Genomic DNA, 18,449 nt, shown 5'->3' with positions numbered 1-18,449 from the left:
CTGTTCGGACGAGTCTCATTTCAAATTGTATCGAGCAGATGGACGTGTACGGGTATGGAGACAACCTCAAGAATCCATGGACCCTGCATTTCAGCTGGTGGAGCCTCTGTAATGGTATGGGGCGAGTGCAATTGGAGTGATATGGGACCCCTGATACGTCTAGATACGACTCTGGCAGTGACACGTACGTAAGCATCCATTCATGTCCATTGTGCATTCCGACGGACTTGGACAATTCCAGTAGGACAATGCGACACCAACCGCCCAGAATAGCTACAGCGTGGCTACAGGAACACTCTTCTGAGTTTAAACACTTCTGCTGGCCACCAAACTCCCCAGACATGAACATTACTGAGCATATCTGGGGTGCCTTGTAATGTGCTGTGCACAAGAGATCTCCACTCGCTCGTACTCATATGGATTTATGTACAGCCCTGCAGGATTCATGGTGTCAGTTCTCACCAGCACCACTCCAGATATTAGTCGAGTCCATGTCACGTCGTGTTGCGGCACTTCTGCGTGCTCACGGGGGTCCTTCACAATATTCGGCAGATCTACCAGTTTTTTTGCCTCTTCCGTGGATTTTGGCACTATCTGTCCAAGTAATTCACTGCACAAATTTTTCTGCAGAAGGGGTATCATGGAAGAAATGGAAATTGTCATTCATAGTACATAATATTGGAGATAATATTCTTAGTGAAATAAGCAGCTTTAAGAACTCATAATTCTTCTGCAGCCCATGCCAATTCTAATGCAATAGATGTAAGATGTGCCAATGTGAAAAAAAACTACTAACAGACGTCAATATCGCGAGTATCGATGTAAAATGCCTTAGTGAATACACATTCACACGCTGCAAGACCGCCTTATTGTATTAAGTGTAAACAGTGCCAAATAAAATAGTGCAATAGTGTAACGCCTGACAACAGCACCGCCAAGTTAGCAATGATGCAAAAGAAGCTTTGGGACGCCAAGATTGCAAGTGAACAACTGTCAAATAAAAAACTGTATCACACGATTTTCACGCAAAAACAATTGATGGAAAACTATCTAAATCCTACACAGGCGTTTGTGTCAATCATAATAACAACTAGAAACAGTTCCACACAAGCAGAAGACATCACTAGACCTCAATTTCTGCCAACCACTGTCCCTAGTACCTCCCTCCAAATACCCTAATAGCAACACCACCAGCGAGCAATAACCAAAAATTCCTATGTTAATTTTATTTTAAGTAACAATTTTCTGCTTATATAAAGGCCTGCAGATAACAGAACATGCTCGACACGCGCTGCAATAAGTTAAATTAAAGGTAAAACCAAATAAAAGTGCCTGTTAGCAGAAAATAGAAATAAGTAATTATTCCACACAGTCACGGTCCCCGAATGTAACCAATATGGCCACAAATAATAATAACGATGTTACTAGTGTTCGTTCCGGTACTGTATTTAGGTAGTGGCCTTCGACGCGCGAATCAAAGCTTTTCTTTCAAGTCAGATGTCAAGATGTACGACTCAGCAGACCTTCTAAATGCTGCATAAGAACCGTGTCTTACCTCGTGAGCCCGGTGTACTCTGACGTCCTCCGGCGGCGCTCGCCAGATGTCGCTGAAACACGTCGCGTCTGCAAAACAAACATTACATTGCCACTAGAGGAAAAAGTATCAAGGACAAAATGTCTTACTGCTGGTCAAGACTTTCACATGGATATCAGAAATACATTGCTCTCTCCCAACTGCTTAAAAAATAGAACTGCACTTCTTCAAAGTATTAAATTAGCTGTAAAATTCCAACATGAGCAGTCTGTATATGGAAGTTCTGTAATGCAAGTGTAAACGTGTATGTTGGAGCATCAATAATTCTCATCAAAGGCAAATAAATTAATGTGAGATGATTGTGTTATTTGAACATATGCGCCGTACAATGGTTACATAAGCATACCAATCTGGAAAAAAATAATTTGAAATATTGTTAGTGTTATTCTCTTCTACAGTCCGAGGGCTGGCTTGATGTACCTCTCTACGCTAGTACCCCAGTGGCAGCCTCCTCATCTCTGGAATAACTACTGTAACCTACAGCCATTTGGATTTGTTTGCTGCGGTAACGTCTTCGTCTCCCTCTATAATTCCCCTATACTTTCGTCTACAACCAATGGTCTGCGATGGGCCTAGCAACCTGTACCTACTTTATGTCAAGTTTTGCCATAAATCTCTTTTCTTCCAGATCAGTAACCCACCATTAGTTATTTGAGCTACCCATCTAAACTGGAGCCATGTTCTGTAGCACCACATTTCAAAAGCTTCTGCTCCCTTCTTGTCTGGACTATTTATCGTCTATGTCTCACTTCAGTACAAAACTACACTCCACACAAACACTTTCATAAAAGAATTCCTGTCACTCATATTTAAAAACCTATCGTTTTCAGAAACGCTGCAGTCACCGAAAAATCCACAATGGCGTTGGTAGGAAAATAACAAAAATTAATAATGGTGTTGGTACGAAATTTAAGAATATTAGACAGTGATGGTGGGAAATTCGTATATCAAAGATGGCGTTGGCAGGAAACCAAAAAATCCAGGATAGCGGCGGTTGAACATTTAAAAAGCTCCAAAACAGCAGAACCAACTCAGTTGTGCTTTGTGATTCCTCTGACTTTACAATGCAAGATGGTTTTATGTTCAAAACGTTAATATTAAATATTGTACCACTATATATCTACTCATATGTATGCCCAAAACATAAAGATATTAGTAAGCTTCACCTAACTTGTATAAAATGGTACCACGTCCAAGATAGTTGCCAGTACTACAGTCGTTTCAAAAATAACATAAGCTTCACTTGAATTTTGTAATATGGATAAAATGGTTTCAAATTCAAATATATTGTCAATACTACTGTATTTATATATGAAAAATACGTAAATTTCACTTGAATTGACGACTCGATCAAAAAAGATATAGCCAATACTGCAGTATCTTTAAAAAATTGCAAAGGGTTTGTCACTTGTTTTGCGTAAATTGACACCTATCAGCACATGTATTCCTACCATATGATTTTCGTCTCACCCGAAGAAAAATGTTAATTTCAAATTCTGTACATCTTAGATGACATTTCCCCCCCCCCCCCCTCTCTCTCTCTCTCTCTCTCTCTCTGTGTCTCTCTCTCTCTCTCTCTCTCTCTCTCTCTCACACACACACACACACACACACACACACACACACACACACACACACAAACACACAGTTATGTTACAAAAGTTTCGTTTCCTCTTCTACATACGACTTGTTCCCACTAAATACTGTGGATGGATATCTGGTTTTTTGTAGTTCCGTGCTGCACAATTATATTCGACTTTACGAATCAACAGATAACTTCCAGTCTTCACTCTTTCATATTAAATACACAAAAAGACAGGTGTTCATGTGTGCATACGCGTGCGTGCGTGCGTGCGTCCGTGTTTGTGTGGGGGGGGAGGGGGGAGGGGGGGAGGGGGATGGGTGTATAAATAAAAGAAGGAAAGAGAGAGAGAGAGAGAGAGAGATGACATGTGAAAAGAATACATTTTTTGAAAGTGAAATGATATACAGATGTGTGTGAGCATGTGCAGAAAGACACCGATTTATGAAAATCAAGTGAAAAAGCTTATGTAATTTTTTTAAATTACTATGATATTGGCATAACTTGTTTTGAACGTGGCGCTAATTCCAGCGAAGTTTACGAGTGTGTATTTTTCAACATGGGAATATAGAAGTATTGGCAATATGTTCGAACATGTCACCATTTTACGCAATTAAGGTGAAGTTTTCGTGATTTTTTTGGAATGTACTGTGGTATTGGAAAATATCTTTGAACACAGTAACGTCTTACGTAATTCAGGTGAATCTTACGTATATTTTTTTCTGCTGTGATGGCTCACTGTGAAGTGGTAGGTACAATACTCGACAAAAATATTTTGAATTTTGACACCATCTAGCACTATAACATCAGAGGACGGGATTACGTAGCACAATTGAGCTAGTTCCATCATCTTGGATTTTTTTAAGTTTACCATGGCCATGATCTTGGATGTTTTTTCAATTTCCTGCAACTGCAATATTTGATTTTTGACTTCGCTACCGCTGAAGAAATCTGCAGTTATGAGTACAATTTACTTGGGTTATTACACTGACACAGTAGAGAGACACAGCAAAGAGAATAACGTATAGTTAAATGTCACACAAACTAATGATAGCCTGCCAATATTCAAGTCCGTATGTAGTCTAAAATCAAAGCAAAATTCATCAACTGATAATGAGCGTGTAGTGAACATTACATCAAGCAAGTTCACAAGAGAATGAGTTCTTGTCACGCGCGCTTATACAGTTTTGCATTTGTTTTATTTTGGAAATTGTGTTATTGAAGTCATTAGAATCACCGTACCCTCCATCGTACAATTTGACGAAAGTTTTTCTGTGGAATTCAGGCATTTTGTAAGCGCAGGCCAACTTAAACTGATCATACGGGTCACTTGTTAACAAATATGAATAAAAATATGGTTCTGATATAATGGCCCTCGGTAGAAGGAAATGATGGATGCGAGGACGTTGTAGTCTTATGTGAGAAATTAAAACAGAGCAGACGAGTGAGCCATGTCTAGTGCGCGTCAAACAGGAGAAAATTTTGCCCGCTATATTAACTTCGTCATTTGAATGTGATTTATACAAACCCGGTTTCCAAGGATCAGGGAGAAAAATAAAAATACTGAAAATTCACGTACCTCTCAGAAATGAGGAATGTTATGTAAAGTGCAAAATACGTTTTCATTTCCTTTCTTATTTCATGTGGTGTGGACGTGATAATACTTGTTACGCCACTTCAGCCTGCTCAGAAACTATTTTAGGTAGACCCTACTGAGCTCCCATCTACGATGTTCGAGATGAGGTGCATGATTCGGCTCCACCACAGCAGAACTGAGACTGCTATTACGACTTTCTAATTCTTAGGGTTCCCGATTCGGTAATTAGCCAATAAGAACCTGTTACTACCGTTTTCAAAAACTAAAATATGCAGGCAAGCCAACTTTGAAAAAACGCACTGCAGTGTTGACAAGGAAATTTGCATGCCGAATGTAATCTTAAGCCGTCCAACAAGCAGAATGAGTATAATACATCAAAACGAGGATTTTGTTGTTGCCATACCAATCGACGTCTGAACCTTCACCAGGCAGTATCGGTCATTAACACGACGATACACGCCAAGGCGTGGTATGTTGCCCAGCTGCTGACTGCACCGAAACTTTTGGGTAATACGATAATGAAAGCAGTGTACTGGATGCTGTGGAGACACTCTATTTTCAAAATGCGAACCACCACCTGCGTCCTCGATCGATAACTTGGAGGACAGGGATTGATCGACTTGCAACGGAAGTGCACAGCACTCCTCATCCAGCGAAGCTACAAACCGACCACCTGGACGAGACAACAGCAGCCATATTGGACCGATACCGACCGCAGTCAACAGCGCGCTCCAGTTTCAATAGCGGGCATCCCTTTTAAGAAGTCCTACGTCAGGGAATTTTACCTTGCACGCAGTTACGTCTTGGAGGCGGCTACAGATCGGAACACGTCGGCTCGACGGACCTATGAAGCTCTCCTAGGGTGTCCACCAGCGCAAAAACTGGAAATACGGATGCCAACGGTCGCCTGGAAACAGGTTCAAAATGGCTCTGAGCACTGTGGGACTCAACTGCTGTGGTCATTAGTCCCCTAGAACTTAGAACTACTTAAACCTAACTAACCTAAGGACATCACACACATCCATGCCCGAGGCAGGATTCGAACCTGCGACCGTACCAGTCGCACGGTTCCGAACTGCGCGCCTAGAACCGCGAGACCACCGCGGCCGGCTGGAAACAGGTCTGGGCTAATATTAACAACCCATTCCTGCCATCGGACATCAGTTCGCTGTGGTACAGAGTAGTCAATGACACCTTTCCGACTAAGCAGCGACTAGCAGACATTCACCTTAGTCAGACGAACGAATGCAGCCAGTGTGGAGATACTGACACCCGAGAACACTGTATAGAGTGCCGCTACGTGTGGATAATATGGGAGTTATGACGATTGATGGTGGGGCTTATCAACCAAACTGCACCTTCCAGTGTGACACCAACGTGGATTCTGTTTCCTGACTTTAATCTGCACTCAAGAACGAAGAGAAACGCCGTGGCCTGGCTACTAGAACACACTGCCTACGCTATCTCTGAGATACAACAGAGTGACGCCGTGCAGTACATGGCCTACCTATGGGAAGGTCATCAACGACTGAACCGTTCACCGAAGTACAACGAACATTTTGCACTTTATCAGTTGCGATATTGCATGGTTATCAGAGGATGTTTCAGGTACAGTGAATACCTTCGATAGAAGTATCCATTTTGTTTCCCACTTTTCCACTAGAGTTGTCCATTTTCTTCTACTACTATATGATACACTTATTTCAATTTGCTTCAATTTCACAACTCAATACACATTTCTTTAGAATAGTTACCAAAAATACTCTGTGAATAATTTGTCACACTTTACAATTGTCTTCGTTTTTAATTCTGTTTTCTTTAAAGGATTTCGATTCTGTATAATATTGACCTGCACTCACAATTACATTTCTGTTCGTGTATTGTCGCAAACATGTTATGTTGTAATGATGTAATGTTAATAAATAAATAAATTACAAAAAAGCGCGACCTTCTGGCGCATAATTTTTCAAATTCGGGATGGCGTTCGCGCTAAACTAACGAAAAAATGAAAAAAAAACGGATATCAATACTAAACAAACAGGAATGGGCAAAACAAATGCATCAGACACATATTTTAAGTGCGGCTCAATGTTCTCACTGCATTCTTTATTTTTAAGTAGCTCTGCTACTGTTATTCAAAGTCCACATCCAATAAACACAGGACCTCACCTTCACCAGGCAGCCAGGAGACGAAGGCACCGACGGTGCCGTCCGGTCGCGCTATCACACGGGTGCGCACGTCCACCACGCCCGACACGTTGTGCTTCGCTGCAACAGACAGTTCCGCATGATGCTGTTGTTTGTCAAGTTGGCGTGTGATTCTATTATACGAGGACTGTTCAAAAAATTCTGGTACTTTGTCCACAAAATTTTTCCACGCTTACCTTTTAGTTATTGTGCATAGTTTCCTTCGAAAATCACTACTGGCCATTAAAATTGCTACACCACGAAGATGACGAACTACAGACGCGAAATTTAACCGACAGGAAGAAGATGCTGTGGTATGTAAATGATTACCTTTTCAGAGCATTCATACAAGGTTGCCGCCGGTGGCGACACCTACAACGTGCTGACATGAGGAAAGATTGCAACCGATTTCTCATACACAAACAGCAGTTGACCGGCGTTGTCTGGTGAAACGTTGTTGTGATGCCTCGTGTAAGGAGGAGAAATGCGTACCATCACGTTTCCGACTTTGATAAAGGTCGGATTGTAGCCTATCGCGATTGCGGTTTATAGTATCGCGACATTGCTGCTCGCGTTGATCGAGATCCAATGACTGTTAGCAGAATATTGAATCGGTGGGTTCAGGAGGGTAATACGGAACGCCGTGTTGGATCCCAACGGCCTCGTATCACTAGCAGTCGAGATGACAGGCATCTTATCCGCATGGCTGTAACGGATCATGCAGCCACTTCTTGATCCCGGAGTCAACAGGTGGAGACGTTTGCAAGACAACAACCATCTGCACAAACAGTTCGACGACGTTTGCAGCAGCACGGAGACCACGGCTGCGGTTACCCTTGACGCTGCAACACAGGCAGGAGCGACGGCGGCGGCGAACTCAACGACGAACCTGGGTGCACGAATGGCAAAACTTCATTTTTTCGGATGAATCCAGGTTCTGTTTACGGCATCATGATGGTCACATCCGTGTTTGGGGACATCGCGGTGAACGCACATTGGAAGCGTGTATTCGTCATCGCCATACTGGCGCATCACCCGGCGTGATGGAATGGGGTGTCATTGGTTGCACGTCTCGGTCACCTCTTGTTCCCATTGACGGCACTTTGAACAGTAGACGTTACATTTCAGATGTGTTACGACCCGTGGCTCTACCCTTCATTCGATCCCTGCGAAACTCTACATTTCAGCAGGATAATGCACGACTGCATGTTGCAGGTCTTGTATGGGCCTTTCCGAATACAAAAAATGTTCGACTGCTGCCCTGCCCAGCATATTCTCCAGATCTGTCTCCAACTGAAAACGTCTGGTCAATGGTGGCCGAGCAACTGGCTCGTCACAATACGCCAGTCACTACTCTTGATGAACTGTGGTATCGTGCTGAAGCTTCATGGGCAACTGTACCTGTACACCCCATCCAAGCTCTGTTTGACTCAATGCCCAGGCGTTTTAAGGCCGTTATTACGGCTAGAGGGTGTTGTTCTGGGTACTGATTTCTCACGAGCCATGCACCCAAATTGCGTGAAAATGTAAACACATGTCAGTTCTAGTATAATATATTTGTCCAGCGAATACCCTTTTATCATCTGCATTTCTTCTTGGTGTAACAATTTTAATGGCCAGTAGTTTACTCTCCTACACAGTTGATACGCCGCTCCCAACGCCGTTTCCACTTCCAGAAGCGGACTTGAGCGCCTCTTGCCGGATTTGCGAATTTTATATCGTCTATCATTGTAAATCTTCGTCATTTCAATGCAGTTTTCATCTCTGGCAATAAAAATAAAAAAGTTCACAGGGGCCAGGTCTGGGGAGTACGAAGGATGACGCAGAACAGTGATTGCGTTTCTCGTGCAGTGGTCACTCACCTATAGGGATGAATGGGCTGGTGCATCGTCGTGACACAAGAGGCATGAATTGTATCGCCGCATTTCACGCCGTTTCTTTCTCATATTTTCTCGCAGGCGTCGCAAAACGTCTCAATGATACCATCGATTGACAGTTGGTCCCTGTGGCACGAACTCATGATGAACTAAACCTTCAAAGTTAAAGAAAACTATCAGCATGGCTTTGACATTTGACCTGACCTGACGAGCTTTTTTTGGTCTCGGAGAATCTTCCCGACCCACTGTGAAGATTGAACCATGGTCTCAACATCATAAACGTAGACCCACATCTCATCACCAGTTACGATTCTCTTAAAGGAACATCTCGTTCTCATTTGCGTGCTCCGAAAGCTCTTCACAGATTGCGAGGCGAAGATCTTTCTCGGCCTGACTTACGAGCCGTCGGACGGACATGGCGGCAACAGGATGCATTCCGAGATGGCGCGTCAGGATTTCATGATATGATCCAACTAAAATGTTACATACTTGTGCAATCTCTCGGACAATCAGGCTTCGACTGGCACGTAAAATTTGACGTTCCCGACATGAGTGTCATCGGTAGACGTCGAAGGGCGTCCTGAACGAGGGTCACATTTGAGTACGGCTTAAGCATTCATAACTGTTGACTTCCTGCATCATTTGATGTGTCTGTAGAGGTTTTCTTGAGTTTCACACAAAATTTAATGCCAAAGCGTTGCTCCTCTAACTCCCCTTCTAGAAATTCGCGAACTGTGCGACGCAACATTCTACTCAATACAGCACTGAAGAATAACTAACAGACATACAACAATGAAATACATTAAACACAGGCGTGGCAGGGATGCCAACCGCAATTCGCTCCAACACATCAATGGCGCGAATTTACGAATATTCCGGATTTTTTTGAACAGACCTAGTATACAGCGAAGTTGTAACGCCAGACAAGTGGGACGAAACACACGATCGATGCTCCTTGCAGTGACTGGCAGTTGACTCTTAGTTTCAGCTAATACAGCAGCGTATGCGTACAAAAAAAATCTGAAAAGCGAATTATTGGTTCAAATTGCTCTGAGCACTATGGGACTTAACATCTGAGGTCACCAGTCCCCTAGAACTTAGATCTACTTAAACCTAACTAACCTAAAGACATCACACACATCCATGCCCGAGGCAGGTTTCGAACCTGCGACCGTAGCGGTCGTGCGGTTCCAAACTGAATCGCCTAGAACCGCTCGACCACACCGGCCGACAAAGCGAATTATTGTTCGATTATATGTTTTCCATTCAGTGTTTGAAACGAGACACTATACTAAACATCTAGGAGTATACGCCCAAGGCGACTTAAACTGGAGGGACACACGGGAACTGCCTGCGGTAGATACTTGTGAGACAGTCATTAGGAGAATCCTAAGGACTTGTAATGACTCCACATAATATGTAGTTTCACGAGCCATAGCCTGAGTGATTCTTGCGCGTTTCTCGTCAGGCTGAATGCTTTGCCAGATAGATTAATACAGGAGATACTGAACGTCCAAGTAAGAGTTACACGTTTCGCGTAGGTTCACTTAGTAAGCGCATGAACATTACTGACATCCTCATCAGGCTCCAGTGGCAGACGCTAATAAGTGTAGCGTCGTTCACAACGGAGAGGTTATTGTTAAAATTCCGGTAACTCGCGCTTCAATAAAACTCATGCGACATATTACTTCCTCTCTCAGACATCTGACTCAGTAAACATTGAGCCTTCTCTCGCGAATGAGACAGGGAATAGGATAACAACAGTGACACTTGAAGCTTCCCCCCGCAGCAGGTCGTAAGGTGGTTTGTCGAAAACATACAGGACGATTCAGCTAAGCTGTACATCTATACTAATAAATGAACCTGAAAAACTGTCGTGTCTGCCTGTATCTCTTAGAACAAGCGGATCTCCAAAACCACTACACTAATTTTCATGGGCTTTTTGCAGGTAACCTGAGCGTACCTTGGGGCACCGTATAGCCTTCAGTGCAATGCTCGTCAAACTGCAGCCGGCGGCAGCATGCGGCCCGAATCAAGTATGCTTCTCGCAACTAACATTAGGTTCCAAAAATGTCAGACAACGGTAACAGTTTCTCAAGAGTGTATTTTTGTTGCTCAGTAACAAACAAATATACTTGGAAACACAACGACACACTGAGGTGACCCAAGACATGGCCCAGCGATATTCACATATACGAGGATTGGAACTTCAATAGCGGCAACTATTTATTCACAGCTCGTACAAAATAGATATGTGTTTCAAAGTTTTACTGTTTTTCAAAGTAGTCATCAGCGCATTATGTATAACCCGCTGCCAGCGATGTGGAAGTCGTAGGATACCCTTAGCAGTGCAGCCGGCCGTTGTGGCCGAGCGGTTGGAGGCGCTTCAGTCTGGAACCGCGCGACCGCTACTGTCGCAGGTTCGAATCCTGCCTCGGGCATGGATATGTGTGATGTCCTTAGGTTAGTTAGGTTTAAGTAGTTCTAAGTTCTAGGGGACTGATGACCTCAAATGTTAAGTCCCATAGAGCTCAGAGCCATTTGAACCAGAAAGGTGGCGTAAGGCCGTCACATTCAGAGGAGATTATTCTGAAAAACAATGTTTTGCAGCCAAAAGAATGGCGAATAAAATTATGCTGTATTGTAATCCTGAATAAAACCAACAACCTGCTTTCAGGCAAAAAAAAAAAGTGTCGCGTTACTTACTGAGCGCACTTCGTAGAACCTTCTTGATCGCATTAACACACCTTTATTCATAAGCGATGACCGGTTTCGAACCGATGTGGATCATCTTCCGCCGGCCGCGGTGGTCTCGCGGTTCTAGGCGCGCTGTCCGGAGCCGTGCGACTGCTACGGTCGCAGGTTCGAATCCTGCCTCGGGCATGGATGTGTGTGATGTCCTTAGGTTAGTTCTAAGTTCTAGGGGACTAATGACCACAGCAGTTGAGTCCCATAGTGCTCAGAGCCATTTGAACCATTTTTTGATCATCTTCGGCCCATACTCTGCAATTTAGAGTACAACAGTAATTCGTAATTAAATTCAAGGCAATGATTACACAGCCTTCCGTACGTACTATCAGGGCGTCTGTATTACTGGAGGTACACTGTATTATTTAATATTTTAACTGTATAACATATAAATTGTTACACAGATATAACCTACGATAATAGCCAGAACAGTACTAAGATTTATGTTCATGCTGTACGTCATGTATCGTGTACATTGTACCCTACTGGCTGAAGATGACGTAGGATAACAGCAAGGTGCGGAGCTCCTGGTATCTAACTCCCTCACAGCGACAAACAGTCCGCAGTCGACGTCAGTGGTTGGTATCCACTGTTCGTGCTCCGTGCGCTCATCTCCACACCTCATCATTCGGTGTAACATCGTATAATTTATGCCTAATTTAATGTTTATAACTTTAATGTTTTCACTGTTCTGTTGTACTCTAAATTACAGAGTATGGTCCGAAGATGATTCATATCGGTTTGAAATCAGTCACCACTTTCGAATAAAAGTGTTGTTATGCGATCAAGATCGTTTTATGTAATATTTTAACTCTGGCATAACTTATCCGGAAATAGAGCACATTACAAGGAAACTAATAGAGTAGTATCAAAAATGGGGACTTCAGGTCAACAGGAATCAAACAAAATATATGGTAATAGGACACACAAATCAAGATTTGACACTGGAAGAAGGGGCGGGAACTATTACACACACTGAAGAGTACAAATATCTAGGAGTCAATTTCACAAAAGATGGAAAACATGACAAGGAAATTAATTCAAGAATAAATGCTAGGAACTTTACTATTGGAACAGTAAATAGTATTTTATTCAGAAAGGAAATAAAAAAATATTCACCGCAATTATCAGAAGCATTATGACTTATGGATCAGAACTATGGACAGTTAAATCGCAAATAGTAAAAACGTTGACGGCAACGGAGATGGACTTTTGGAGGCGGTCCGCAGGGATAACTAGGCGAGAAAGAGTCAGAGATGAAGCCATCTGGAAGAAAATGGACGTTACAAATTCAATTGCAGATTTTATAAAAGAAAAACAACTGTTATGGTATGGACAGACAAAAAGCATGTCAAAGGAGAATTGTGAAATGGCAGCCACCAGGAAGAAAGTAAAGAGGGAGACCGCAGTCCAGATGGATTCAATGTATTCAGACCTTTACCAGAAGAAGAAATGTTGAAGAAAATTTATGGATACATAGACAAAAATTGAGGATGACAATCAAATTTGATGTGTAATCTTCGGGTAAATTGTTACATTGTGAAACCGGATAATAATAACAACAATAATCTTTCCGATGGATGAAGTCAAGTTCACCATTATTTGATTTTACCGCATATTGCTTTGGTTGCTGGTTCGTTTCTGATAGGAAGTGACGGACCCATATCTCTTTCGTAGCAACAAAACACTGGGTGTTCGCGAGTGAATTGGCGAAAAAGTAAGATACTTTTGGGAACTGTTGCGTTTATTGGGATACCGTTTTCACAGACAGCTAGAAGAACTCAAACGTTTAGTATATGTCGTCCTGACAGCCATGAGTAACGCTGAATATGTCTGGACGACATTGGATCTCCGCCACATAATCGCTAGCATCGTTACTGTGCCCAGTCCTACTGGCGCCGTATTCGGTCACAAATATCTGCAGTATCAGCCACACGAGTGCCAGACAGTTGCCCTTTCACAAACCCAGCAGAAAGAAGTCCAGAGGGGTCACAAATCCACAATTCATTACGAACACAAACGCTTGCGTTTACAGTGTTGCAGACTGCAGCTGCTCCACGCTCTTCGAAAACAGTTTGCTGCGCTGATACTGGAACGTGGCGAGAATGTCTACTATTTTCCAATGATAGACTTTTCGGAGGAAGCTGAATTTTATGAGTGGTGAAAGGGAACAGACACAAATGCAGTTTGTGAGTTTGTGGGGGACTGCAGATCTGCGTGCTATCGCTGGGTACGAAGGTGACAACTTGAATGTTCCGCGCAGCCTTCTCCAGACTGGAATCATTGGACCAGTCTTCTCTCATGAACCCACAGTCACTGAAACCTCGTATCTGGACGTGCTGCAGAAGTATGGCGTTCTACAGTAAGTTGCTCCCGGTCACCGTAGGATGAGGCTCGTCACCACTTACCAAAACAGTGGGCTCCTTTCTTGACAAGGCATTCCAGTTCAGATGCGTTGTTCAAATAGTTCAAATGGCTCTGAGCACTATGGGACTTAACATCTGAGGTCATCAGTCAACTAGAACTTAGAACTACTTAAGCCTAACTAGCCTAAGGACATCACACACAGCCACGGCGGAGGCAGGATTCGAACCTGCGACCGTAGCGGTCGCGCGGTTCCAGACTGAAGCGCCTAGAACCGCTCGGCCACAGCGGCCGGCAGATGCATTGTAAGAGGCGGACGTACGCTATGGCCACCATGCTCGCCGGACCCTGCTGGACTTTTTATGTGGGTTTTTTTGTGAAGGAAGGCTGCATCAAACTATACAGACACTGTAAAATACAGACACTGCCCTACTGTGCAACTGGCAATTATTATGGATATCAAATGAGTTACAAATTTGAGTGAACAGTATCTGTGGACAATCGTTTCAGCGAAACTACCAACGAAAACTGAAATTCCCTTTACAAATTACAGCCATTGCCAGTAGTTTTATCTGTTTACCGATGCCCCATCGACCAAGGACATGCACCTGTCATGTTGCGCACGCGCAGTCTGCTTCGGCAGGCGTGTACAATTCTCCAGCTACCTGGCGAGCTACGAGATTTTCAACACTTTTTAAATACGTCTTGTTGTTGTTGTGATCTTCAGTCCAGAGACTGGTTCGATGCTGCTCTCCATGCTACTCTATCCTGTGCAAGCTTCTTTATCTCCCAGTACCTACTGCAACCTACATCCTTCTGTATCTGCTTAGTGTATTCATCTCTTGGTCTCCCTCTACGATTTTTACCTTCCACGCTGCCCTCCAATGCTAAATTTGTGATTCCTTGATGCCTCAGAACATGTCCTACCAACCGATCCCTACTTCTTGTCACTTGTGCCACAAACTCCTGTTCTCCCCCATTCTATTGAATACCTCCTCATTAGTTGTGTGATCTACCGATCTAATCTTCAGCATTTTCCTGTAGCACCACATTTCAAAAGCTTGTATTCTCTTCTTGTCCAAACTATTTATCGTCCATGTTTCACTTCCATATGTGGCTACACTCCATACAAATACTTTCAGAAACGACTGCCTGACACTTAAATCTATACTCGATGTTAACAAATTTCTCTTCTTCAGAAACGCCTTCCTTGCCATTGCCAGTCTACATTTTAGATCTTCTCTACTTCGACCATCACCAGTTATTTTGCTCCTCAAATAGCAAAACTCCTTTACTACTTTAAGTATCTCATTTCCTTTTCTAATTCCCTCAGCATCACCCGACTTAATTCAACTACATTTCATTATCCTAGTTTTGCTTTTGTTGATGTTCATCTTATATCTTCGTTTCAAGACACTGTGCGTTCCGTTCAACTGCTCTTCCAAGTCCTTTGCTGTCTCTGACAGAATTACAATGTCATCGGCAAACCTCAAAGTTTTTATTTCTTCTCCATAGATTTGAATACCTACTCCGAATTTTTCTTTTGTTTCCTTTACTGCTTGCTCAATATACAGATTGAATCTTTCGTCTTAGCAGCTACAATTTTGATAGGGTCCTTTGTTTTGGAGAGCTCTTCCTGTATAAAAAATTTCATGGGATGTTTTGCAATGTCGGATTGGACCATTCCCTTGAAAGTGACATTTAACCCTTTGTCGTAATTCGTCAAATTTGTGTTTCATATTTTGAGTGAGTAACACCTACTGTGCTTCCAAAATAAATCTCATATCGCATTTAGGAACTCCCCGCTGTACTCGTATGATGTACTGTATGTACACTACATCACTGGTTACTACTAAATAAGTTTGTATTAATTTAATGTTGTTATTTATTGTATTCACAGGAAGGTTTCAAATCCATTTGAACACCCCTTTCGTATGGAATACGCCAACTAAACGTGAATACAGTGCGCATACTGCTGCATTTGTTGAATTATACAAATAACAGAGAAACGGTATCATTTTGTACACGGGAGTACGTTCCTTAACCGACAAGGATGTGAAGATTCTTTAAAGCAAACTGAATGCTGCACGTTTACAGGGAGCATGAGAGATAACAGTGCGGAACTGTGTAGCTATTGCTACTAGAGCCACAGTGAGCTTGTATGTACCGACGAACCGACAACATCCCTCTACCATGTCCAACTGCGCTGTGCTGTCAATCATTTTGTTATTGTTATCCAGGTATAAGACTATCAGAGCTTCTTGCAAGATGTATAAAAAATAACGCAATAATCGCAATAAATTCTAAGATATGCATCTTTCTTTTTCGTCGCGTTATTCCCAGACACTTCATAAAACGGATTTTAAAAAAAAATGTATTAATAGTCCAACGTTGCTGAGAAATTCGTTTTCGCCTTTGCTCATGCCGAGGGTTCAACAAATTGGGCATTAATTTTCCACAAAACTTTCTCATAGTTTATTTTTTCACTTTAAATATTGGGTGTTTCAGAAAGAATATACGTATTTTGGACGCATATATTTATCAAACTGTAAGACTTACAACTCTGGGACACATATTTATGAATCTCTGAAGTTTAGATTACAGATGTTCAGTGTCCTCCACCAGTGACAAGAACAATCTCACATCGGTACTCGAATTCATCTCATACTCGAATAATCATGCCCATCTCCTCTTATGAAAAAAATGAAATGGTCGTGTGGTATTGTTGGCCGGAGGCCCCATCCGGGGAAGTTCGGCCGCGGGTTGCAAGTCTTATTTCAGGCGACGCCACATGGGCGACTTGCGCGTCGGTGACGAGGGCAACACAACACCCACTCCATGAGTGGAGAAAATCCCCGACCCGGACCGGAATCGAATCCGGGCGCGCTCCATGGTAGGAAAACACATTACCACTCAGATAAGCACGTGGACGTCGTCACTGATCTTATAGCTGTACGGATCCTGTTCTTCAACTCTTCGAAGTTGTGTTGTAAAGCTAGTGCATAAGCGTTGTCCTTAATGAAAGCCCACGGGCAGAAGTCATAGGGCGTCAGATCCTGTAACAGGGGAGGCCAGCTGAGATGTGCCAAGTCGTCGATACTAGGACGACCAATCCAGTGGCTCGGTAGTGTTTCGGTCATCACGAACTAGTGAGGGGGTGCCGCGTGTTGTCGAGAAATGAAATTGTCCTCGTTCAGCCTCGGAAACAACCAGTTTTGTCATATAACAAGATACTGCTGACCATTAACCGTGAATCTGTCGAACTAGAATGGGATTTCGCACGAAACACAATGACTTTGGGTGAATCTCGTACATGCTTGCTGTGTGTATGTGGGTTCTATAGGACCCAAATTCGAACGTTCTGTTCTTTACTTACCAACTAACGTGAAAGTCGCTTCACCACTGAACACGATGCATTGTGTGAAAGTTTTATTATTGCCAACAGCATTCTGAAGAAAATACAATATGTTTTCATTTGTCATAACGACATAGAGTCAGTAAATTGTACGGCTTCATAACCAAGCGGTGTCTCACAGCGCATCAAATTGTTGTTGTAGGCAGCTGTAACTCCCGACTGGCACGAAGAGTTGATTTTGTAGGACTACATGGAAAGCGGTTTGAATTCGTGCTACATTTTCATCGGAAACACGAGGGCGGCCAGGACTCTTTCATTTACGTACACGTCATGTGTCTACAAACTGTTGGTACCATCTGCGAATGTTCCATCCATTCTGAGTATCAGTTCGGTAGCTCAACCTGAAACGTCTTTGCACTTTCACTACGGAGTTACATTCGCAAACTGGACAACACAATATGATTTCTTCCGCGGAGTAGCCGTTTTGCAATATGTGACGTAACCAGGCCTGTTTCGTTCGTGTCGATAGAGAACGATCATTCTCTTAACAAATCTTTTTCCAGAAAGTGGAAACCGTCAAAATAACTTTCCTTCTGCCCAGTATTAAAATTTATCCATTTTACCGAAATACTAAAAAAAACGCGCGAACAAAAATAGTCGGTAAATATTAAGTACTTCGCAACATGTACGAACACGCTGCTCGGGTCCAGGTTTCTAGAAGGCACCGATAGATGTCCCTGTTGTCAGAGTACTGTGATGCTACTATGCGGTAGCTGTTCTAGCACACGAATTAAAGCAGTGGATGCATTCAACGCAATTTTGAAAGCTTTTACCACCTTACATTTCTTTGAAATTGAGAACCTGCCAATTTCATACTCCTTATTTACACATGTAATACGAAAACTGCCTAACAATAAGCTCCTACAATAGCAAATAAGTGTGTTAATGTAGTGCACCTTGTACCGTGGCCCAGTCGGGAAATGTTGTTTCAACGATCCTACTCGTATTGTGTTCAAGCTATTGACATGCTAATTTTTCTTATTATGTGGAAAATGCCATTGTGTACGACATTTCGGAGAACATTCGTTCTCGGTAAGTTAGTTACAAAATCGGAAGAAGAAGGCAAAGAACTGTAGTTACCTTCC

General features: G+C 42.8%; 1 protein-coding gene across 5 annotated transcripts in view; it reads right to left on the bottom strand.

Moving 5' to 3' along the window:
- Positions 1 to 18,449, bottom strand: part of LOC126356271 (macrophage colony-stimulating factor 1 receptor-like) — a 276,453-nt gene that overhangs the window by 140,126 nt on the left and 117,878 nt on the right. For all 5 annotated transcript variants that reach the window (XM_050007118.1, XM_050007121.1, XM_050007120.1 and 2 more), the window contains exons 5-6: positions 6,943 to 7,041; positions 1,556 to 1,623 (exon numbers count right to left, since the gene is read on the bottom strand). In XM_050007118.1, coding sequence (XP_049863075.1) covers positions 1,556 to 1,623; positions 6,943 to 7,041 — 167 coding nt within the window. The remainder of the gene's footprint in view (positions 1 to 1,555; positions 1,624 to 6,942; positions 7,042 to 18,449) is intronic.

The sequence above is a fragment of the Schistocerca gregaria genome, chromosome 3, assembly GCF_023897955.1.
Source record: "Schistocerca gregaria isolate iqSchGreg1 chromosome 3, iqSchGreg1.2, whole genome shotgun sequence".
NCBI classification, from domain to species: domain Eukaryota; kingdom Metazoa; phylum Arthropoda; class Insecta; order Orthoptera; family Acrididae; genus Schistocerca; species Schistocerca gregaria.
This window is presented reverse-complemented; position numbering and strand designations above follow the sequence as displayed.